This window comes from Thunnus thynnus, chromosome 19, assembly GCF_963924715.1.
Source record: "Thunnus thynnus chromosome 19, fThuThy2.1, whole genome shotgun sequence".
NCBI classification, from domain to species: Eukaryota; Metazoa; Chordata; class Actinopteri; order Scombriformes; family Scombridae; genus Thunnus; species Thunnus thynnus.
Genome location: NC_089535.1, coordinates 3,678,588 through 3,704,088, shown reverse-complemented (window position 1 = coordinate 3,704,088; position 25,501 = coordinate 3,678,588). Strand labels below are relative to the sequence as shown.

General features: G+C 39.0%; 1 protein-coding gene across 4 annotated transcripts in view; it reads right to left on the bottom strand.

The window, feature by feature from the left end:
• Positions 1-11,356: 11,356 nt before the first annotated feature.
• Positions 11,357-25,501, bottom strand: part of LOC137170897 (myocyte-specific enhancer factor 2C-like) — a 40,291-nt gene continuing 26,146 nt past the window's right edge. For 2 of the 4 annotated variants that reach the window (XM_067574528.1, XM_067574529.1), the window contains 7 exons: positions 21,744-21,887; positions 21,460-21,652; positions 21,317-21,361; positions 19,724-19,887; positions 18,371-18,500; positions 18,118-18,241; positions 11,357-17,418 (listed from right to left, as the gene is read on the bottom strand). In XM_067574528.1, coding sequence (XP_067430629.1) covers positions 17,076-17,418; positions 18,118-18,241; positions 18,371-18,500; positions 19,724-19,887; positions 21,317-21,361; positions 21,460-21,652; positions 21,744-21,887 — 1,143 coding nt within the window. In that variant the 3' untranslated portion in view covers positions 11,357-17,075. The remainder of the gene's footprint in view (positions 17,419-18,117; positions 18,242-18,370; positions 18,501-19,723; positions 19,888-21,316; positions 21,362-21,459; positions 21,653-21,743; positions 21,888-25,501) is intronic. The other 2 variants (XR_010924683.1, XM_067574530.1) reach the window with 2 other exon arrangements.

The window sequence follows — 25,501 nt, the reverse complement described above, 5'->3', positions numbered from 1 at the left end:
TTTGGCTTTTTTGCTGTCAGCTAGTCTGATTCACCCGACATGCATGAAGTGACTTCCTGTCAATGTGCTACTGATACAACATTAGTTTTTCCTTTTGTTTGTTTTGCATTTTAGCATTGCTAGCATGAAGAATTCACAGAAACACCTTTCCTCTACTTAGCATTTATTATCATTATATAAACACTGAATAAACTCACTATAATGTTCTTATCAGCAGATAAAAGGACATTTTTAAGTGTTTATATCCCTCAGGAGGAGTTCTAGTTGTTGACTAACACATTAGTAAACACTTATAGTGTGTCATAAACCATAATCCCTTCAGCTGTGGAAACACTCCACAGTTATTTCCATACTGAAGAAGGGAACTATCAAGGTCCTGAATGACCTCAGGCCTGCACCTCTCACCTCGCCTGTGATGAAGGCTATGAGGAGCGTCCTCAAAAAACCATATCATCAAAGCAACAGACTCACAGCTGGACCCGCTCCAGTTTGCATACCGTGCAGACAGAGGGGCCGATGACGCAAAAGACTCCATCCATAAGCATCTGGAATCCCCCCCGACACTACAGCCAGACTTCTCCTCAGCATTCAACACCCTGCAGCCGCACATTCCTGCCGAGAGACTCAGAACCTTGATGACCTACTAACCCTGCGGATAAAGGACTTTCTCACCAACAGGTCACAGAATGTGCTGGTCAACAACAACCTTCTCTGACCTCTTACACACTTCAAAACTGGTTCCCTGCAGGGCTGTATCCTCCCACCCCCGCTCTTCATCCTCTACACTGATGACTGCAGGTCATCACCACGATCCACAGGAAGTCTGTAGAGATCGTTGAGGAGTTTAAGTACCTGAGAAAGATCTTCGATAAGCTGCTCCAACACAGAGGAGATCCACAGGAAACGTCAGCGGCAGCAGCAGCATCTCCTGAGGAAGCTCAACTCACTTTAGGGTCAGCAAGGACATCTTTGAGAGCGTCATGGCGTTCTCAATGACCTTCCACCCCCCAACACTCATTCAGACATGGTTCATGCATTAAACCCCCCCCCCCACACAGTGACTTGCACATGGCTTCGGCTCTGGACTTCTGCCTCATCCATCTGCTTTTTACTGCCAACATGACTTAACTATGTTCATCATATTAAAATAATATATATTATATATTACAATATTATATAACTGCCCATCAATACACATACTGTGCATACGGCACTATACTATTATTGCACTATTATTAATATTATGTTAGTATCATAATGTGTATAGCTTATTTTTGCACTTTATGCCATATAATACATGACGAAATCAGCACTGTTGCACCGTATGTGTTTTTTTATGTATTTTTTAAATTTTTCCTGTATACTACTCTACATGCCCCTCTGGGACAAATACAGTGATTTAAATTGCATTTAATTGAATGTATTAACTGTTAATATATGGATTATAAAAGATAACTAGAGGGACTTAAAGTAAAGTGTTACCTGATTAACTATAATCCTGTAATTTGCCGCTTGTGGCCGAGGCGGACGCTAGTCAGCAGGAGTTACAGGTTTGCTTCAAGAGAAATTTTTAATAGAAAATCCAGGTTTTAAGGGGATAAATGAAGGTATGTGACAGTATCTGTGAGTGTGAGTCCTCTGCTGTCTGCAGCCGACTGATTTCTGCTCTCCAGACTGCTGCAGAGACAAAAAAACAGATGTAGGCCAGACAGAGCGCACGTGAGCTGCTGACCTAATTCTCCACTGCAGACTGCCAAACTGGATGCGGGGAGAAAATAGAAACAAGCTTTTTCAGCGATAATCCTCTTTTTTACTCAAGATATTTCATAACTTACAGTACGCGGTGAACACAGCGTCCGGTAGAAATGTTGGCAAGTATTTTAGGCTGAAATGTGTTGTGTTCATTCAGAACAGAGCTGCAGCTAACAATTGCTTTTGTTAATCTGCAGATTAAAACAGATTCTGATTCTGATGAGGTAATCGATGATGACGAAGATCTGATTTGGATCATTCATCTGTTTGGATTTAAATTTGAACTGTAGCTTTGGAGTAAGTGTGTGGGCTCTTTTTGTTGTTGTTGTCATTAATAACCCTGCATCTATGAGATGTTTGTGTAATTACACCTCTTCATTCCTTATGATTAATTGTTCGGTCAATAAAACATCAGAAAATGGTGACAAATCCTGATCACAACATCCTGGAGTCCAAGGTGACGTCCTCAAATGACCCAAACCCCAAAATATTAAATTTACAATAATGTAAGATGAAGAAAAGCAACAAATCTTCAAATCTGAGAACCTTGAACCAGCAAATGTTTGGCATTTTTGCTTGAAAAAATACTTAAAAAATAAATAAATAATACAACAGCTGATTATTTGATAATTAAAATAGTTGCATATTAATCTTCTGTCAATCGATTAATCGACTGCAGCTCTAAGTCAGAATTCACAGATCATATGAACATGTTCTCACACACTCAGTTGTGCACGTTACTGGATGAAAGAATTAGACACCAGTGATGTTTGTGTTTGTGTGTGTTTACAGGATAAACAGGGACGTACTGTACACGGGACGGGTCAAAGAAATCCTCAGAGAACAAACGGCATCAGCACTTTCACGCATTGGAGATATAAACATCATGTAGTTTTTTACTGGAGTGAATCTTTAGTTGAAATCGTTGACAGTTCTTGCTGCAGATAAGTGGAGCTTAATGATGGAAATCCAGCAAGTCGTCCAAATTAAACGACAAAACACGTCGTTGATCCATGAACAAGATCTGTCAGTGGGAGGACATCATTTGTCTGTGTGTCACAGATCATATTGGAAAAAAAATGTTTTATGATGTAATGATGCGAAGGTTAAGGTCTAGTTATGTTTAGACACACAAAAACTTTGTCAGTTACAATTATAACCGTGTGGTAGAACCTGTATTAACAGATGTTTTATCCACTAGTTTTCAGCAGAAACAAGTAGTGAACACAACTCTGACATATCATTATCTTTCAGGTTGATATGTTGAACTTGTTAGCAAACAGTTGCTTATTTCCACATCCAGCAGTTACGGAGCAACATTATCATTCATTTGGAGTCGTGTTTCTGTCCACCTGGTGAATGTAAGTCCAATATTCACTCTCTTTTAGCTTCTGTTTTTGCTCTCTACCAACTCCTGAGGGAAATATCTGGCTCTTTAGCTGCTAAATGCTCCACTATGTTCACCAGCTAGTCTACAGCTAACTGTGTCTGTTTGCTGTTTGGTGCTGAGCAGGTAGTGAACGGTGGCTTTTTAGGGCTTTTTCTCTGAAAACAGCTGCCTGCTGCGGCCCAAAAGGACGCTATGAGAGCTGCTGAGAGTGAACCAAAACAGTAAAGTTGCAGCCGGACAGATAAACAATGAGCTGAAACTCACTATAAAGCTCCGTAAAGCCGAGAGGAGCTGCAGAGTCACTGATGATTCTCTGTAGTTTCATCACTACGAGCCACAACCAACACATTACACACTCACAGATCAGACTGTGTTGTTAAAAATATTGATTATAGCTGCCTTAAAGCTGGAGTTTGGGACTTTTACATATAAATGAACTTCACATTCAAACCCTTGCCAAACAAGTCCACACAATGCTGATTAAGTTTATCACCGCCAGATAAATCTCTCTGTATTTCAAAGTATACCAGAAGAAAACATTTTTTCCTAGGATGGCGACAGAATGACCCGCCCCACCCTGCCTCACTCTACCTCTGACTGGCTAGTACTTGTTGCCTTCCTTCGTTAGGTTTAGTTAGGTTGGTCAGGTTTAGGCAGTGAGATGGTTAGGGTAAGAATATCAGGGTCAGAACCAATCAGAGGCAGTTTAGGGGCAGGTCTTCACAGAAAATCTGTTGCCATCCTAGGGAAAACAATAACACATACCAGAGTTTTTTATCTGGTGACTGTGGCGACATTCCTGTGCTGGCACACCAGTAGTGATGCATTTTACATCAACCAGCAATGACTGGTTTGCCGGGGCTGAAGGGCGCCCATAGAGCTAGAGGAATAAAATAATTTAATCATGTGGTTCTTCTAGACTTTACAAATGTCATTGGACCAAATGGATCAAATTCTGATACAGAGGTTGTGATGCTCAAAACAATTTCTCCTCTGTTTTACAGCCGCTATGGTAGCGACAGGGACCGGCTCATGCAAGTACTCATAGACCCGTAGTTACATCCAGGTAACTACTATCTACTCTCACTGACAGAGGGGGGAGACAAAAGTTGTGTACGGCAGATTTAAGTAAAAGGTCTCAATACCTCTTCCACCGCTGTTGTGCTAACATTAGCACTTTGCTCAAAACACAAGCCAAGAATATGAAGAGAAGAAGAAAAGATGAAGCTATATTAGTTACATTAGCATGTAAGGAGTGCTTTTGTAAATCCTCACTTGGACAGACGGCTTTTTCTTCTTCTGCTTTTTCTGGGATCAACATGTAGTACTCAAAATGGTTCCTGACTGGGAACATTTTAAACTGAAACGTTTTTTAAAGAGGGTTCAGTCATGTAGAGTGATCTGCTGCTTGTTGTTTTATGAAACTTTTATGGTATGTTTGTTTGTGAGTTGTTTACATTTTGTGTTGCTTTGTATGTACTTTGTTGTTGGGTTTTGTGCTTTATGTATGAATATGTATGCTCATTGTTGAGTCTTGTGCAGTTTTATTCAATTTAATGTTCATATTCTCAACATCACTGCCCTCTCAAAAGGAGCCACGTTATTAATAAATCAGCCAGAGTAGCTCTAGAATCATCTCTTCCCAATGCTCTCACAAAACGGAGTAATTACACTGGCTCTCCTCATAGCTTAAATGAACTAAAGCTTGACTCAGTAGCCCCCCTTCAGGTTAGAAAATGCTCCTCACCCCACTTTACCCCATGGTTCAATGATTCTACTCAGGCATTCAAGCATTCATGCAGAGGTTTGGAGAAAAAATGGTGCAATACAACATTAGAAGTATTTTGCGAGGGATGGAATGACTCACTGCTTAAACACAAATATGCCCTTCAGCAAGGTAAATCTGATTATTAGTCGGATTTGATCTCCAACAACATACACAACCCCCGATTCCTATTCAGCACCATGGATAAGCTCACTAAAACAACCTCTCCTGCTTTACAGCCCAGGTTTTAACAACTTTTGCATTGAAAAGATTGAGCTAATCAGGAGTGATATTACTGGTAAGGCTGTGTTCCTCTCCTCTGATCCCTCCCACCCTCTACTTCTTCTTCATACTGATTACCGAACCAGTTTGATCCAGTTGATTTCAAACACTCTCTCTCATATTGTCACTAAGCTCCAAACGAACTACGTGTTCTGGATCCCATCCCTGGCAACCTCATTAAAGACATGTTCACTATGATAGGAAGCCTTCTTCTTGACATCATCAATAAATCCCTCAGTTCTGGTATCGTTCCCACTGCTTTCAAAACAGCCATGGTTACATCATTAAAAAGACCCAACCTTGACCCACAAAGTCAAAACAATTATAGACCAATCTCAAATCTCCCAGTCATGTCCAGACAGCTAGAAAAGGTTGTTGCTTGTCAACTCAGTCCAATCTATCCATGTAACAACCTCTTTGATGAGTTTCAGTCCGGTTTCAGACCCAAACACTCCACTGAAACTGCACTGACCGAAGCAACTAACGATCTATTAATTGCAGTGGACTCTGATCTGTCATCTGTTTTGCTGTTACTTGATTTAAGTGCCGACTTTGACACTGTGGACCACAACACCCTCCTACAGCGTCTTGAGAACCTTATTCTCAAGGGGCTGGCACTTTCTTGGTTTTGTTCATACCTGAGTAATAAAACACAAAACGTTACATACAATAATACTATGTCTTCCTGTTCTAAGGTCAAATACGGTGTCCCGCAGGGATCAGTACTCGGTCTACTTCTGTTTTGTGTTTATTTGCTGCCCTTGGGTCACATTTTCAAAAAAACACAACATAATGTATCACTGCTAACGCTGATCTACCTGTAACAGTCAGTGACTCCTCCCAGTTGGTTAAATTAGAGACGTGTTTGTCAGAAGTTCATCACAATGTGTTGTGCAATAATTTCCTGCATTTGAATGCACACAAGACTGAAATGCTGCTTGTTGGTCCAGATAGATTCACATCGACTTTTACAGACTTTTCCATTAATCTTGATGGCTACACAATTTCTCAGACCTATACAGTTAAGAATCTGGGAATGGTATTCAATCCATCCCTTACATTTGAGCCACATATCGAGTATATAACACAAACTTCCTTCTTCCGCCTTCGTAAAATAGCCCAAATATGCCCCATTTTATCAAATACAGATGCTGAAATCCTCATACATACCTTCAAGAATAGAGTACTGTATTGCAATTTTCTCTGGCCTACCTAAGACAGCAACAAAAGGTCTTCAACTGATACAAAATGCAGCTCATAGAGTCCCTACATGGTCTAAAAGTTGGATCACGGTTCATGCAAGAGCTGATCTTAAAATCCTCCCTCTTACCTATAAGGCTTTAAATGAACTGGCTCCTTCATATATCTGCAGCCTTATTGCTCCATATACTCCATCATGCCCTTTATGTTCCCTTGGTGCCGGTTACTTAACTGTTCCTCGATTCAATGAGAACACTTTTGCCACTGAGCCCCATTTCTCTGGAATAATCTACCACTGCACATTTGGGAAGCTCTGTTTCTGTTTACTATGACCTTTCCTAATTCCACCGGCCTGGAAACCCAAGTCACTGATTGTTTTCCTCCTTGACATGTAGCTATTCCAACCTTGTTAAGGTTATATGATCTCTGTTTTAAAATTACTAACCTAAACCTTGTTGTAATATTAACATTTCTACTTGTGTATGTCTGCTGTTTTTATTGACTTGTAAAGTGTGCAGAGACTCTCTGGGTGATGTGCACTTTAAATGAACTGAAGTTGAAGTTACAGTTGAGTTTTATGTATTTTAAAGTCCCATCTAGTGACAGGCCTTGCCAGTTAGCTTAGGCTAATTATGCTGTCGTAGGCTATGTGGCATGAGTTCATCCTGTATATTTGTCCCCTATATAAATAAACATTAAATAAAAAAGAAAGATTACAAAGTTTGTGCTTGTAAAAACACAAGCACAGCAACAAAAAGCAGCTCATAAAACCACAAAAACCCAACCAAACATGTGTTGCAACCACAGTGATTCAAATCCATTATTATCACTCCACAGTTGGAACTTATGACTAATTTCTGTTCATATTTTGGGAAACGATCTTCTGTCTGGAGTCTGCTTGTTGACCAATTGAAGCAACTGCAGCACTTCTTCGAACATTGGAAATATATCAATGCTTACAGGAGTTTTGTGCCTCTGTCTGTTAGCTCAAGACTTTTACCTTGACTCATAATTACGCAACGCTCTCACATACCAAGACACACACACACACACACATTGAGAGGTCACATGAATGATGTTTTGGCTTCTACTACAGGCTGCTTCTGTCCGTCTGATAAACAGAAACCGATTTGAACTGGATGCAGAAACACAGAGTGTGCGAGCAGCACAGACAAACACACAGACTGATAGGCATCACATTTTTTTGAAAAGACTTGGTCATGTTGCCATGAAAGATAAATCTTTGTTTTTTCACTGCTGACTGAGAAAAGTGTCGTTTCTTTTGTCTTGGATTACTGAATTGCTGGTATGGGAGGCCGTATCACACTGACACACGATCCTCAGGAACAAAAAGACCTCACAAGCTCAACGCATGTACAGTACATGTTGTGTTTACCGAAGTCAAGTGTTAGCCTGGGAATAGTTGAAGTGTTTGCATGCTTGTTAAAGCTGCATATGAAATCAGACAAACCCACGCACACACACACACAGCACCAACACACACATGCAAGGTACTCTGCAGGCATCTGGGCTGACGGCCAAAACACAGTGTGTCCTTGACGACTTCTAAACACAGCTCAGGTTTGGTCGCTGTGTGTTGTCCAAACCGAGAAAAGCTTTATTTCAATCAAATCCATCTTTATTGAGCACAATCACTCAATTTTTTTTAAACCTTTATTTATATTCAGGGAAGTTTCACTGAGAGGAAGCTTCTCTTTTTCCCTGATCACATTCACACCTGGAAGCTGCCCAGTATAACCAGTCTGATCTGCCGGCCATTGAGCAGCTCCACTGCAGCAGTTGGTGTTAAGAGCCTTGCTCAAAGGCGCCTCAGCGGTGGTAACGAGGGAGGGGCAAGCGCTGCTTTTTCACTTTCCTAAACCAGTTTTATCCTGCTGGTCCGAGGATTCGCTTCTCTAACCTTTAGGCCACCACTGCCTCAGATGTCATCCAGGAGTGTGAAAACTGCAGAAACCTTCGCCCTTTCTTTTGGCATCCTGTTCATGTGCAGATGGCTCGCCAACAATCTGTGAACGTTACCCAGACTGCCAGAAAGAAACACAAGCAGTCTGCATTCATATTTAAGCTGTGAGGCAGAATTAATGAGAGGTTTGCACTTTAAAACCTAAAAAACAAGTCTTATACACATTGATCAAAAATACAACCCAGGACCAAAGCAGGAGCCGGTTTCCTTCCAAATGTGGCCCGAAAATTTTATCTTGAATTTCCAGAAAATCTGCACAAGAAAATACAAATTCATGGTTGTTTCCAGCTACTCCCAGTGTGTTAATATTAGGAGATAAACAGCCGGTGGCGCTAATTCTCCAGTCGGCGCCACTAAACCGTTGCAGATTAAGAGGACTCAACAAGATGACATCATTAAAAGAGCAGCAGGATGGAAAACGTGAAATATGACATTTCTGTTTGTTTCATGTATTCATTTGAGGAACGCTTTGTTGCATTCACAAATTTCCATCGTTTCCATTCAGATTTTTTCATGTGTATATTGAAAATAGGCCTGAAAACAGGTGGATGGAAACAGGGATGGATATCTGCAACATTTACATTTACATTTGTGTTTCTTCGGACAGTGTTTCCCTGTTGAGCTGCAGGTGGAAGTATAGTAACAAAAAGAGGAACTTTGGCACTAAAAAGACTGTAACGTTGAAAGATATCTACTTGATTTGACTCATTTGGATCCTGAAGCTTCATATTAGCTTCAGATAAACTTTTAAATACCTTGTAAGGTCATTATGAAGGGATCTTCTAATGGTCAGTATGAACAGGAGGAATGATTACAGCAAGAAAAACATGTTTCAATGTTCATTTGTGTTCCTGACTGTTGTTTTCAGACTTTGAAGAATTGTGAACTCGTCCTTTAACATGTTTGTTTGTGCAGCTGCTGTTTGTCCACCAGGTGGCAGATACGTAACACTGAGTAAAAACTTTTCTCTCTTACTTTGTGAACAGCTGATTGGCATTTTGAGACAGTTCACTAATAATAATTAGTCTATTAATTACCAGTTCTGTCAGCTGAGACAAAACTCATTGATATCAGTTGAAGATATCAATGAGTCAGTCTGAATATAAAACCTACTTTTAATGATAACAAATACAATATTAACACGTTACTTTATCATAAATCATTGAAAATGTTTTGGAGCCGAACAGATTAGTTGACTGATTGGTTGATTGACAGGAAAAAAAAAAAGTTAAAGTCGTTTTTCAAGCAATGTCAGACAGAACAAGTCATTTCAGGTGCCTTTTTCATTGTTTTCTGACACTTGACTGAATGATTAATTGGTTAATAATCAGCAGATTGATCCATAATGAATATAGTTGTTAGTTGCAGCTCTATGTGTCATAAAGTGTCCCAGTTCAGCAGCATTATGGGACCAGAGGAAAGTGGAACAGGGTTAACACAGTCTGTGGCGCCCCCTGGCTGAATCATCAAGTCATGGATGAAGACGATGAAGTATATGTATATATATATAAGTACTCTCACATGTACTACAGCTAATACCACGAGTGTATTTTCCACTTTTTCAGAATCCAGGGTGATTTCTTATTAAAATCTCTCTGAACATCATCATCTTAAGAAAAGAAAATGTTGATTTGCTCGTCTGAGGTGTCTTCAGTGATTCAGGTCACAACTCATGCCTGAAAAAAGTACTGCTAACTTTTATAGTACTATATACAGTATAAACTGTATATCCTACTGTCATTTAGTTAGTAGGTTCACTTTAGTTCTGTTATGTTTTGACCTCTTTTAGCACTCAGTTAAGTTCATATTAATTTTTACTTTGTCTTTTCACATTTTTTGGATAAATAAAAACACATTTTTTAAAATCTTACATCTGCATCCTTGTGTCTACTTGCTGAATCCCCATTAATGTGAATGAACATAAAATAAGTGTGTTTTTATGCACATTTTCAATTTGCACATCAGAAAAAACCTGCAAATGAACACCGGAAACGCAAAAAATAAAGTCAAAATATTGCAAAAAAAGTTTTAAAGCTTGGCTAAAGCGGAAAAGTTGGTGTGTAAATAAATTTAATACAAATTCACTTACAGAAATGTCATATTTCCATCATGTTTTCCATTATTCTTCTGCAACGGTTTAATGGCACCGACTGGAGAATTAGCGCCACCAGCTGTTCATCTCCTAATAAACAAAGCATTCAGAACTTTTTCTTTGGCAGATTTTCTAGAAATTTGGTCAAAATGTATGCTAATGTTATCTCAGATTTCTTTTGGTCATTTGTGGGGATATTATTGTGACAATATTATTTGCAAATGTGTTGTGAAACCGTGTCTCAATCCGTGTGTGTGTGTGTAATTTATAAAAGTTTAACAGAATCTCTAAATCCGTACAGTTGTTGTGAATGTGCACAGGAGTCTGCAGATGTGCACATGTAGACAATATACGCATTTACAGATTTCATCCACACATTCACAAGTCTAAATTTGCAGATTCCTCACAAATCTCAGTACACATGTAGAGATTCACATTTATAAATCTGATCACACACACAGGATGCTTTTTAAACAGCATCACTACACAGGAATTATATGTGTTATAGTCATCTAACTGGTGGTCAATAAAGGGTGTGTTCACTGACTACTCAGTATATTTTAATTTTGTGCAGCAGATGCTTTTTGGAGCAGATTTCAGCTGAAAGGAGAGAAGACTGAGCAGCAGAGAAGACGGCAAAGAGACGGATGAGTGTGAAGAAGAAGATGGAGAATATGAGAGATGGTGAACAGAGAAGAAGAGATGAAAACAGGGACACATACACGTCCCAATTTCTGCCACAACTCCAGTAAATTCCAGTGTAGTAACATAACATTTTTAATAGGTAAATTAACATTTTAAGTCCATTACTATTATCCTGCAGAAGTAGTTTTCATTTCCCTCGTGCAAGAACAAAAAACTAGAAGCAATGACGACAAACCACACAGAGACTTTTGTAACAGAGCCTGTATATTTTTCTGCAAAATACAAATACTACCACATTTCTGAGTGAGGGCATTGCTGTACATGATCTCTGACTGCGACAACAGAGGCGCACTTTTTTTTTTTTCTTCTCTGGGAAACATTGTCTCCAAGTGGCGACAAAGGCCAGCTTATGCCGCTAACAATATCTTATAATATTTGACTTATTAGAAGCACGAGTGCATGTAAAGAGGGGAAAACGCAGCCCAAAAAAAGTGTCGGACATTCACCGGATGTCGCCAAATACAAATAAAATGATTTAAAAGAGGGGGGGTCATGATCGTCGGGACATTTGAGGTCCAGGCAGTTACTAATTATAAAATCAAACCAAAAAACACAAACAAACAGGGTTTTTTTTTTTTTTTTTCCACACAGCGGTGAGCAGAACTACAACACACCTTTGGTTAGTTTACACTCCACCTTTCTTTGTGTGAGCTTCCTTCCTTCCTCCACCTGCAGCCTGAGGACGAGCTCCTGGCTCACCTGTCCTGCAGCTCGGTGCAGCGCGGTAAACCTGACCAACCTGGAGACTACACGCTTATTTAAGAAAAAAGGAGTGCAGAAGAAAACATATCTGGGGCTCTGCCCTTTTCAACAGACATCAGTTTTGTAATTTTTTGTAACTATGCAGCAGCACCTTTCTAACTAAAAACAAAAACAGCTACAGTTTGGGGCTTTAATAAGTGAATTTAGTTGCTGGATTTACAGTTAAAAGGGGCAAACAGTGGCTGAGGGTTCGAGCTCCAAATATACAGTTTTTAAACCAAAATATTCAAATGTGAACAACCCTCAGCCACCTCGCTGTCTTTTAAAATAATAATAATAATAAAAAAAAATAAAAATAAAAAGTGGATATCACTGAGCAGTCCCTCTCCTCTGATTGTGTCAGACCCAGCTGATGTTCAAGGCACAAATTATTCATGATGATCTGTGCACACACAATGTCCATGATTATAGAGTTACAGCACAAATATACAGCGGTGTGAAGTAACTAAGTGCATTTACTCAAGTAGAAAGTATTTTATGCCACTTTATACTTCTACTCCACTACATTTCAGAGGGAAATATTGTAGGGCTGCGACTTGCATTTATTTTTTTATTATTGATTAATCTGTTGATTATTTTCTCAATTAAGAGATTAGTTGTTTGGTCTGTAAAATATCAGAAAATGGTGAAAAATGTTGATTTCTATTTTCCAAAGCCTACAGTGACGTCCTCTAATGTCTTGTTTTGTCCCGACTGACAATCTACGTACAAAAGATTTTCAGTTTACTGTCATAGAGAAATAAAAAGACCAGAATTTTTACTTTCTTTCGACTGGCTAATTGATTAATCGACTAATTTTACTTTTTTCTTCTCTACATTCATCTGACAGCTATCGTTACTCCTCAGGTTGAGATTTTGCATTAAAATCATATGATGAGATTATAACATACAGTGAATTGTTAAATATTAGACCAGTGGTTCTCAACTTTTTTTGGATGATAAAAAGATTTTTCCCCTTCTAAACTTCTCACATGGTTTCATTTCAATAAATGTTTGAGACCAAAAGAGGTAAAATTATCTTTTTTTTATCTTTCCCCTCCCATTAATCATCTCACGACCCCTCAGATTTATCTAGTGACCCTGGAGGGACCCGACCCCTAGGTTGGGAACCACTGGACTAAACTGTATATAAAGTAGTTGAAACTAGCTCCACCTCCAGCAGCTACAACAGAAACTTACTGCTTTATTAGCATTTTTATTTTTGATACTTTAAGTAAACATAGCTGATAATATTTCTGTACTTTTACTTCCATACTGTAAATATATAGTTTTGAATGACGTACTTGTAACGGAGTATTTTTACATTGTTGTATTGGTGCTTTTACTTAAGTAAATGATCTAAGTACTTCTTCAACCACTGCAAATATACATTTAATAATCTGAATTTAACTTAAGTTAAATAATCTGAGATAATCGAGGGCCTGACACCAGCTGAACAGCAGACTTTAAATACTTTAAAATCTCCCTGAATGTTTAATAGAAAATGACTGTGCTTCCTTTCTTTGTTTTTTTTATATTACTGTTATATTAAATAGAGCTGCAGACATCCAAAAATATCAATTTGATACAATAAGGAAGAAATTTGTAAAACATAACACTATAAACTTTGTGCAGCAAAGCATCACTGTCCCGTCGGATATGGCTTTTAGGAGTGCAATCCTCACTCTGACCGGCCGCTAAATATCCCGCAGAGCTATCAGCACATGCTAGCTGTCTCTGCATCACGACGCCACGAGTGAAGTTTATTGATCACTCAAGTCCTTCTCAGATTGGATGTGAGTTATTTATCTCTGTTGTTTTGATACATAAAACCACAGATGTTTCGTTTGTTTCATAGGGAAATAATGCAGGTTGTGTTGTATGGAAGCAAAGAGAGGCCAATATAATGATTTAATTTTAAAGGAACTGGATACCAAAATTGTGAAATTTAATCACAACTGAATACTTAATGTTGAAATTTAGCAATTTGTATTAATTTATATGGTTTGTATCTTTCCAGAAGGTTATTTCAAGCTTTGTAAATGTGGAAACTATATTATCTTTTTCTTCAGATTCACAGATTTACTAAAATTAAAGTGTTTTAAGGTTTTCAGTCGCTCATCTGAATTTCTCTTTCTTGGATCATGTGACTCACACAACATAACGTAATAAATCAAAGATCTGATTGATCCTAAGCAGGCCGCATGTTAAAGTTATCATTTTTAATCTTACATTTTTGTGTTTTGAACTTTAAATACTCCAATTTTGTGACTGAATTTTGGAATCCTTAAAAACAAAATAAAACAAACTAAAACAATCTAAAATCATGTTTTTAGAAGAAGAAAAAAAAGAGGGGAAAAAAATCCAAACCACATGAATTCCCTTTGATGGTTTTTGGGGTAAAATATTTCATTTTTTTTTATAAATTAAGCAGTATTTAAATTTAAATTTAGATACAAAGCTGCTGTTTTGTGGAAGTCAAACTTGCATATTAACCATCATTCATCATCTTTATTTACTTAAAAAAAAAAACATTATACAAACATTTGTATCCTCCCTTTTTCCTCATTCCCTCCTTATTTCTGTTTCTTTGTTGTGTAGTTTCATATCATCCCTCATCATTTATAATTAATACAATCCCGTCATCTTGCCTTCAGTTTTTATGAGAGGTCTTTCTATAAACTTTACTACCTCTCCTGTACAGGCTTTTGTTTGTTTTGTATCTGTGTACATATTATATATTTTATAATGATTGTATTTTTTAGAGTGCTAAAAAAAACAAAAAACATTTACATTTTTAAGTGTTCAGCAGTGGTTAATTTTTAAGGTATTCAGTTGCTAACTTATAAGATTCAGATCCTTTCTTTGCTTCCACAGGGTCCTGTTTATGGATTGCATTCGCTGAAAATCTTGTTTTTTGCTAACACGGCTCTGAAAATTATCCACTAACTTTAATAAAGCGTCTTCACATCAAGTGAAATTTGTCCAAAAGCTTCTTCTTCTCTATGCAACCTGTTGCAAATAACCTTCTTATCACTCTAAACTAAAACTTCCACATCATTTCCCTCTTTCATCTGTCACCACCTCTCCTCCTGTTTCTTCTTACTTACTCATTCTCTTTCTCTTTCTGTATTTGCCACATATTACCTTCCATACTTTTGATAATTAAATGTGCTATATGTTCTTTATGTGCGCAAATATGTTGAACCTGCAACACGGCATGTGTGGTGGTTTCACCTCACCACGCCTACTCTCATAGCTCCCCTATGATCAACATGTTATTTAACTGTTCAGAGTACCAGACTTCTTCACTTTTACCTTTTGTTAGTTTGCATACATGTATGTGCACATACGTGAATGTGCATTTAACATATTTACTTAAACCCCCCCCCCTGAACACACACACAAAAGAAGCGATACATGTGCACCAACAAACTCTTCAGCCCGCATCGGTTCATCTTAAATCACATCCGGGGCCGATACGTATCAAACTTGTAAAAAATGATCTTATGGACGGTCCAAAACTTTGACTTATGAGTCTAAAAAAATCTTGATTCTTCAGCGCTGACTGCAGTGAAATAAATGTTGGAAAACAAGTAAATACAACTTTCTACACTCTGTCTATTGTTGCTCTTTCAAAGCTGATTGATGGGCCTGAAAACACATCACCACATACCAAACATTTAATGTTTTTTCTTTCATACTTGTCCTATTTAAATGTTCTTTGTAATGTGTTGTAATCACAGATGGACGTAGCCACCGTGACGTCATCTGTCTCGTTTTGAAGCCTTGACTTTGGCATTTTGACCGTCGCCATCTTGTGTTTTTGGAGCCAGAAGTGATTGTACGACGCTTTCGTCATATTTGGATGAAGGTGTGGAGCTGGGGAGGAGCTCCCCACGGTCCAACTACAGCACCTCACGCACTGCCGTGGTAGCAACCTGTCAGTCTCAAGGTAGCCCCGCCCCTAAAGCATAAGCTGCTTTATCAGCCATTTTACTCTAAATGGGACCATAATTTACTGAATGAACATCATGCTGTATTGACAAAGACTTGAAACTAGCGACTGAGACCATAAACTCATCGGGAAATTGTTTACTGAGGTAATAAATCAAGTGAGCAGTACGGTCATCCTCTCATAGACTTCTATACAATCAGACCTCTTTTTGGAGCCAGTGGCGTCGCCCCCTGCTGGCCGTTAGAGAGAATGCAGGTCCTGGATTCACTTTTCAGACTGGGAGCTACCTGCATGGTTGTAATGCAACATAGAGTCTTCTTTTAACACTTATTCTTAAATTGTATTAATAATTTTGACGTACTTTTAGTGTGTTTTAGGGCTCTGAAATCACACAAGTAGATAATTACAAATATCTCTGTTGCCCGGCAGTGCTGGCCAAGAAATAGCCACATAAATCAGAATAAAATGGCAAACTGTCGTTTTTACACTTTTGTTTTTGTCAGATTAAACAAATTAAATATAACATGTTAATCAGTGAGCCTTAGAGGGGCTGCCTTTTTCCCTGTTTCCAGTCTTTATGCTAAGCTAAGCTAACCAGATGTTGGCTGTAGCTTCATATTTAACAGACAGATATGAGAGTCATATCAATTTTCTCATCAAAAATTCCCAAAATGAACTATTCCCTTAAGTGTAGAAATGGTTCAGGCTTTGGATGACTCTGTCTCAGTCTGATCTGTGGGGGATTCTTCTTTTATCTTTCTATTTTGCTTTCGGATGGTTTGGTGATGAGTTGTTGTTTCTGTTTTTCACTGACAAATGTCACTTGGCTGCTTCCTCTTTGGGTAAAATAACGATTGATTGACAAATCTCCTAAATCCTACTTCTACTCAAAAGGTTTTCCAACTCGTACGTCAAAGTTTTGGAGCATCTTAAAACCGTTTCTTACAAGTTTTGACCATCAGCCAGATCTCCGTGGAGTCATTCCTCTAGTGTACAAGTCTAGCTACAGTACATGTTGTAAATACAGCAGAACATCACTGTATCCATATAAACCTGACTGACACCGTCTGACTCGGCTCCCCTCACGTACAAGTTACACATATAGCACACCCACTCAGTACAAGAGAATATGATAATAATAATAATAACACTATAAGGTAACTTTTCTAACAACCCCGTCCGCTCTTGGCTGCAGACCGGCTCCCATCATGTGGCCCAGCCCTCCGATAGCCTCATCCGTTTTACTGACGGGCTGTGACGCTCGTCCTGACTGGTCAGAGGCCGCAGGAGGAAGCTGTCGTTCCCGTGGTGATCCTCGCGCTCCTCGCTGCCCTCGTACGAGCTCCCGCAGCTGGACGCGCTGTCGCCGGGGGAGCGGCCCGTTTCGTTGGGGCCCCGGCCGGCGTTGGAGTATCCCGGTATGCCGCCTCCGAGTCCCGTGCCCATCATGCCGACGCTCCGGTCTCTCGGAGGGGAGGCGGGCTCGGACTTGATGTGCAGGTTCTGGTGACCCGAGGGGAGGTTCAGGTTCGAGTTCTGGCACATGTTTCTGTAAGAGGAGAGAGAGATGGGACAGAATGAATCCCCTGTTCAGATGTAGAATATTATTTTAATAATTGAATAAGCAAAAAATGCCAAATATTCACTTTTTCCAGTCGCTCAAATGTGAGAATTTCCTGCTTTTCTTTGTTGCCAATTATAGTAAACTGAATATTTCTGAGTTTTTAATCATTTACCTTTAGCTTTCAGAAGTTATAACAGACATTTTTCTCTGTTTTTTGACATTTTATAGAGAAAACAAACAAAACAACCCTGATAATAATGTATTTATTTATAGAAGGCTTTTCAAGATAATAAAAGACGCTTTAGGGAATTAAATAAAATGTTATTCCAGTTGTTATATTTACAATTAACTGGACATTTATAGTTTGGATCGGACAAAATAAATCATTTAAAGGCGTGAACTTGGGCTCTGGGAAATTATAATCTACAGTTTTCACATTTTCTGACATTTTATAAACAAAATGAGTTACTGGGTGCAAGAGAAAATAATCAGCATATAAGTATTTGGCATTTATGAGACATATACAAACAATTAATAAATGTTTATAATGTGGTTGTAAGCACATTAGAGACATTTGCAGCTGCTTCAGACTCAGTTATCAGATGTGTGCTGCATTGAAACTGTTAAAGAAATGTTATTAAGACTGTCAGTGTGAGTTTTACGTCAACAGAAACAGATGCTCACCCCATGTGTCCGAGCGCTGAGTGCTGCAGATTCTGTATCTGCTGTTGCTGCCAGTTCGTCACCGATCCAAGACCAGAACCTCCAAATCCAGACAGAGAGGACAAGTCGCCGCCGAGGGAGAACTCTGCAGAAAACACACACACACACGAGAAGTTAATCAGACATTAATCTTATTAATCAGATCCTGAATTGAAGCAGCTAGTCTAGTGTCTCTGGCCGCTGCAGTCGAGCAGAAGCTTCGTTCAGTAATCACCCGTGCCGTAAGAAGAGGAGAGAGATGACGGATATCCGCCCATTCCCTGTCCGGGTAGAGTCTGAGCCGAGATGGACACGGCAGGAGTCGTCAGCGTCTGAGCGGTCTGAGAGTGATTTATTCTCTGGTTCTGCACACACAGAGAGAAGAGACATCATCAGACTTTATACACTAACACACACTGATACTGCATCACTACAACACAGAAACTAACTGGAGACACTCGACAAAAACACTGTTCAGAACAGCTGCAGGATCTCTGTGCAGCTACAACCGTGACGATGTGGAAAGTCTGTTTATCTTTTCCTCAGGCGATGACACAATGTGTAGTTTTGTATATTGTATAATGTGTCCTGTGTGTTTTTTGCTTTGTTCTGTTTGTTATTGTGCTGTTATATGTTTTAACTGTAAAGGGACTGCAGATGAAAATAAGATTCAAGCTAACTTTGGTCATCAAATGTTAACATTTATGTTTAAAACTGTACATTGTTCCAATAAATACAATACAACAACAAAATAATGATAATTAGTAAGACAGCGTCCAAAATCTACTGCTCACGACAGACTGAACTATTGATTTATTAGTAGTCAATGAGTAAACCAGGAAGTGGTTTCAAACACAACCTTCAGAGTAAAAGTATTTCCTGCATTTATTTACATTTATATCAATCTAGCACAAAATAAATGACATTTTTTATTAGTTATTGTGCTTTTTTAAATAACTTTCATATAACAAAAGTAAATAAATACATAAAATGCCATATAAACTGCATTATTAATGCAAACATTAAGTTTTTAATTGAAAGAGGTTTGGCACTTAATGTCTTCCGTACAAAGATGACTGTGCTTAACTTATCTATAATTACTGTAAATAAAAACGTAGATTCAATTATTTTTTTACACTAAAAACATGCACAGCAGGTGGATTTCTGTTTCTATAATCCCGGCTGGGAGCTGCAACGATTAGTTGATTAATTGTTTTTCTTTGTCGTACGTGACAGTAAACGTATTTTTGGGTTTTTGACTGTTGGTCGGACAAAACAAAACATCTGAAGACGTCACCTTTGACTCTGGGAAACTATAACGCCCATTTTTTTTACTCTTTTCTAACATTTTATAGACAAAATGATTAATCAAGAAAATAATCTGCAGATTAATGGAATCCTACTCGAATGTGTTGCACTGCGTGTATTTAAGAGCTACTTACCAACATGAGGTCAAACTCCTCACACTGCAGCAGCATTAAAGCACACAGTACAATGAGTCCGTTGCAGGCAAATCAATACAACACAAAAAAAAAAACATGAAATAAAACAACATCAATGACGGCGGACTAGAGATGAAAATACTCACAATAGTTGGCATGTTGTTGCACTTGTTGGAGGGGGGCATCAGTGTCCGGAGGTCAGGCTTGCGGCTCATGCCCATCGGAGGACTCTTATCCTGCAGGTTTTTGGAGACTCCTCCTGGAGACATCAGTCCGGGGGAGGTGCAGTGGTTGTTGTAGCTGCCGTTTCCTGGTGACAAACACACTTTTTTTTAAAAACCCTTTCAGACTTGTTAAAACCTTTTAGTTAATGTGATGTCAGTTTGACATGTTGGTCTGATGTCTGAATCAGCGTTTGATTCACTTTTAAGCCACAGCGGCGATCTGATGATGTCACAGCTATGTAAAGTCTGAACTTAAATTCTGTCAGATGAACATTAAAACCACAGCAGGTCAAACATGTTTCACTGTGATACATGAATCATCTCTGATGCTCAAAGAAAATAAAACTATGAAACATGGTTTGAATCTCTCTGCAGTCCAGGCTCAAGCTGTTTCCTTCTCGTCTAACTCTATATATAAGTGGAGAACTCGCCCTCCTCCTGCACTTGGCCTCTGGCTCGATGAGGTGATGGTTCATCTGAAGTCGATAAAGCTCAGATCAATCAGCAGCTCCCACTTGAGGAAGAAGCACCTTAAAGTGCCAAAGACGGCTGCTAGCTGCTCCGACTGACTCTCATTTAAAAAGCCTCAACTTCTCTCTAGAAACACTGAGTCAACTGTTGTTTTAAATGAGTCATTCTGGTCTCAGTCTCTAAATTCAGGCCCTCTAATAAGTGTGCTGCTGGTCATTTTAGAAATTATTGCTCTGTTAATTAATATTTGAAGACTTATAGTAGCTTTGCTGTCTGCTGTGATTGACAGTTGGCTCCAGGACTCACACTGAGTCACGTTATTGTCACAACATTTCACTGAGTTTAATGTTACTTGCTTCCTGTAGCTGCCCTGTTAGCACAGTGTAGCTAAGGTAGTTCAGTCTGAGGTAGCGGAGCGTGTTTCCACTTCTTAATTCACTGCAAACAATATCAAAATATTAGAGACCAATATTTTGAAAAAAATAACAAAAATATTCCCAGAATAGGTGACTTCCAGTCGTGCTGGGAGGACTGCTGTAGACTGGCAGCCTCCATGAGCTCTAAAGCTAATAATTATTAATGCTTATTCATCAATAATTCATTTGTTGTTACCTGCCTTCCATAGCCCACATTGTTCTCCATGCTCTCTTGTATTGTTTTTTTTTGTTTGTTTGTTTGTTTATCTGTCTGCTATGATTGTATGGTTTGTGTAAATATGCTTCAGCAGTGTTGTATAATATGCAGTCATGCCAATAAAGCCGATTGAATTGAATTGAAAAATTGAAAAGCAACACGTATGGTGACCGTTCCTAGATTACTATAATAATATTATTATATTACAAGGATTATAACTTAATCGCTTTGATGAAGAATTGTCTGTTTTTTCTTGACATGTGATGACTTCACCTTGAGCTCTACAAATGTTTTCACAGCTCTTTCTGACTAACTGATTAATTGAGAGAATCATAGGCAAACTAATTGATAATGAAACTGATCATTAATTGCAGTTTTACGTTAATAAAGATGAATAAAGTGCAGTCTCACCCACACTGGAGACAACGGTGCTCGGCAGCTCTGAACCCATCAGTCCTGCAGACAGATGAACCAGTCAGTCATCCAGAGGTCACATGTTGGTGTTATAAATGTTATAAAAGCTGGAACGATGGCGTCATTCATACAAAACATACCTGCGTTTCCTGTGCTGGGGGGCCGCTGAGGGGACATGCTGTTCCTCTGCAGGGAGGGGTGTGTGTGTGTGAGGGGCAGCAGGTTGTGGTTACCTAGAGCGCCCCCTATGCCTGGGTGGGAGTACAGCATACCGGTGGGGTTACCGCCGGGGATGGACACCCCCATGTCGTAGTTGGAGGGGGGCAGACCCTGCTGGACCAGCATGAACCAGGAGAACTCAGTCAGCCGTCAACATGAAACCCATGAATGACTTAAAACACACACAGAGCCGATGTGAACTTACACAGATTCTCTGTCTGTTGATCATCAGGTCAATGTCTTCGTTGATCTTCCGGTATTTGTCGTCGCACTCTGGGCTCTGGCCAGCAGAGTCGTCGGCCTCGATGTCAGGGCTGTCGCATCCGTTTAAACCTTTTTTACGCAGCGTCTGGTTTAAAAAAAAACAGAAAAAAAAACAGAAGAAAACATGAAACACGTCTGAAGAACTTTCATCCAAAACTGAACTTATTTTTCTTGTTGCTCCTGTTTTATTGTCTGAATTCTTTTTCCCCTCCGTTACTTTCTCATTTTGTTCTTATAAAACACTTTGTAAAGTCTCATATAAATAAACTTTATTATTGAATAAAACTTTATTATTCGTGTACAGTACCAGCACTTTAAAAGTCTTTTATTATCTGGTTGAATTTCCTCTTGTGGGACAAAAAGATCTGAACTGAACTCTTAAAACCTTTCAATTAATTAATAAATATGAATACTGTTTGGGCTTTTAATGGTGACACACTTATATAAATGTGCCTGAATACAACATTCATAATAAACTACAACACTCAGTATAAAGATAAGTAAGGCTGCAACTAATGATTATTTTCAGCTGTTGACCCATTTTATCGATTAATCAATCAATCAATCAATCGTTTGTTCTATAAAAAGTCAGAAAACAGTAAAAAAAACACTCATCACAACTTCCTAAAGCCCAAAGTGACGTCTTCAAGTTTCTTGTTTTGTCCAACCAGCAGTCGAAAACTCAAAGATGTTAATTTCTACTTTTATTTACTTTCACATATGAGAAAAAACAGCAGATTTCCACAATTAAGAAGCTGGATATAGTGAAAAAATGACTGAAAATTAATCGTCAACTATTTTAATAATCAGTTAATTGTTTGTAAATCAACTAATTGATTAATCGACTCGTTAATCTACTGGATCACAAAGTAATCACAACATCAGGGGTGGAGACACGTTTAGTTTTATAAAGAGGGAATTTTGTGCTAAAAAAATTAACTTTGGAAGATATAAACTTGATTTGTGTAACTCAGCTGAAGCCTCATTTAACTTTAAATAAACAGAATGAAAAATGTGGATTTTGTTCCTCATCACTTAGAAATGAATATTTCAGCGTCCAGTTTGAACAGGAGGAATAATTACAGCATTACGGTATCTCTGATAAAGTAAAATAAAATAAAATAAAGACACCAGAATGGTCCTTTAAACTAAAAGGAAGCAACGTCTATTTCAGCCACAGAGGGGCGCCATCTCAGCAGATATCCCACAGACACACTTCCCAGTATCATCTCCCACTGACTGAGGGTTGGTGTTAGATCTGATGGGCTGGAGGGATGATTTGTGAAACTCTCGCAAGATTTTTACTCCTTAACCTTAACCGACCCGTCTCATCTAGCATTACCCTGATTTAATGAGTCAGACGGCGGTGAAAACTGAACACAACAAGCACCATCACACGTGTGTCAACAGAGTCTGAGAAGAAGGATTACAAAAAGTCAGAATTTTTATGTGTTTAAAAATACATAAAGTTAAGCGAGGTCATGTCTTTTACAGTTTCAGGTTTTATCTCTCTTGATTGTCCAGACAGAAAAAATCCAAATGAAAGAAGATCTGTGTTGATAAAAAGGTTCATATTCTCATCGGAGTCTCTTTCAGTCAATACTGAGGACTCGCAGCAATAAATTCAAGCAGTAATGAGTAGACACACAGGTCTTTTTTTGCCCTGAGTTTGGCCTCTCAGGCTACAAACAGGATGTTAATACTGGAGGTTGTTTGGGCTGCCTGAAAAGGAAGCCTGCAAACACAACTCAGGTCTTCTCTGGATGTTTTTTGGGGGGTAAAACATATTTTTTAATCTATATTTTTTACTAAAATGCCCTCTCTACCTTTTTTTTGCCTCGCTATATCACACCTCTTTCGTCAACACGGACATGTAATAATCAGGAAGACCTCACAAAAGTACGATCCTTTTAAATGTATTTATGACGCAGAGACGTCTCAACACACCACGTCAAAAATCATCATCATCAGTTTACTGACTTCAAAGACCTTCTGCTCTGTTTCCGTATCACTTCGAGTGTTTCTGACACTTTCACGAGAAGCTTTGGGAGGTTTCCTTTCTGGAAAGACATTTATATGCATGGTCACATTTCACATTCGGGTACGTCATTTTTGGTGTTTTTGCTCTAAAATAGAGGTGGACTGTGTCTCCTTCCTCTTCTGAAACCAAACTTACACTTTAACATCTCAGTGTTGTGTAGAGCTTGATTAACAAATAAAAAAAGTTTTTCCGATTAATCACAATTTTTATTAAAATCCCATGATCGATCTTTGCATTCCCGCCTTTTCTCAGTAAACAAATAGAATAAAAACAATTAAAGCTGCATGATGTGTAAAATGTCTACTTTGTGGAAATCGAGTAGAAAATACAACCCGCACAAAAAAGTAGCATAGATGCTAGCCGCTATATTAGCAGCCTTGAGTCACGCCAGTCCTCTAAACCGTGACGTGACTCAGACTATCTCGTAGCGGATCAGTGAGAGGGAGAGTTAAGCCAATTTTCACCTTGCGTCATTCGCGTAAGTTTGCCCGCTGGACCGTTTGGTGTTTATTCGCCCTCCAAACAGGCGAAATGTCAACTGTACGCGAGTCAGAAGCTAGCAGTCTAGCTAGCAGAAGCTAACACTCTCACCATGTCTGTGGGAGTGTTTCTGTGTGTTTGTGTTCAGATGAGCTTGTGTTATTTCCCTCCTTTTTCTCCTCACGTCTCTGTACGTTTATCGATCTCTATAAAGCTCAACAACACACGCAAATTTGCTGCTCAAGTTGAAGCGTTTTTAACTCAGCGGACGCAGCTTTGTGCTCCATCACGGGGAAGATTTGTGTTTACTTGAATCTTTCCGTTGACTTTTTACGTGACTTTGTGTTCTGTCTTTTTGCCCATCGGTCCATAGTTTTATAGCCAGTAAATGTGTTTACAATGCAGCTAATAATGCTAATAAGCTAATGAAGAAACAACAGTGATGCTAACTTGTTGAGTGTAGAAGAAATATTAGATTTATGCAAATAAATTTATCTGAATCATAATCGTGCCGATATTCATCCGTAGTGTTGTGCAATCTGTCTCTCCTCTCATGTAGGTATCAGATGATGATGATGGTGTGTGTGTGTCTTGTACAGTATGTGGTTTGGCTCTCGGTGGTCTGTTTCAGCACTTCACAGCCCATTAGTCCAGTCTGTCACTGCAGCAGTATCACATACACACACACATACACAGGGCTCAGCTATCCCACTCATCCCAGTCATGTCCACCTGTTTTGCTTCAGAGGAGGGTTGGGGAGGGTGTGTGGTGAGAGGAAGAGGAGGAGGAGGAGGGGGGGTATTAGGGTGAGGCAGCTACCACCAATGCTAGCCTGGCTGCGGGATGGATGGCCGTAGAAGGCTATTTTTTGCTCGCAGCGGTTCTCGTCACTCCCATCGTCACATGCACGCACACACACACACACACACACACACTGTGCACGGCATTACTACTGTACACCCACTCACTGCTTCCTTTTTCAATAAAAAAAAAAAAAAAAAAGCTCGACTGGGTAACCTTGATGCAGCCAGGAACGGAGGTGGGAGAAGAATTCAGTTAATTAACTTCAGTAAAAATAGCAAAACCACACTATAAAAGTACTTCATTACAAGTTAAAGTCCTGCATTGAAACATTTTTACTTAAGTAGAGAAGAATTAGACAAAAAAATGCACCTAAA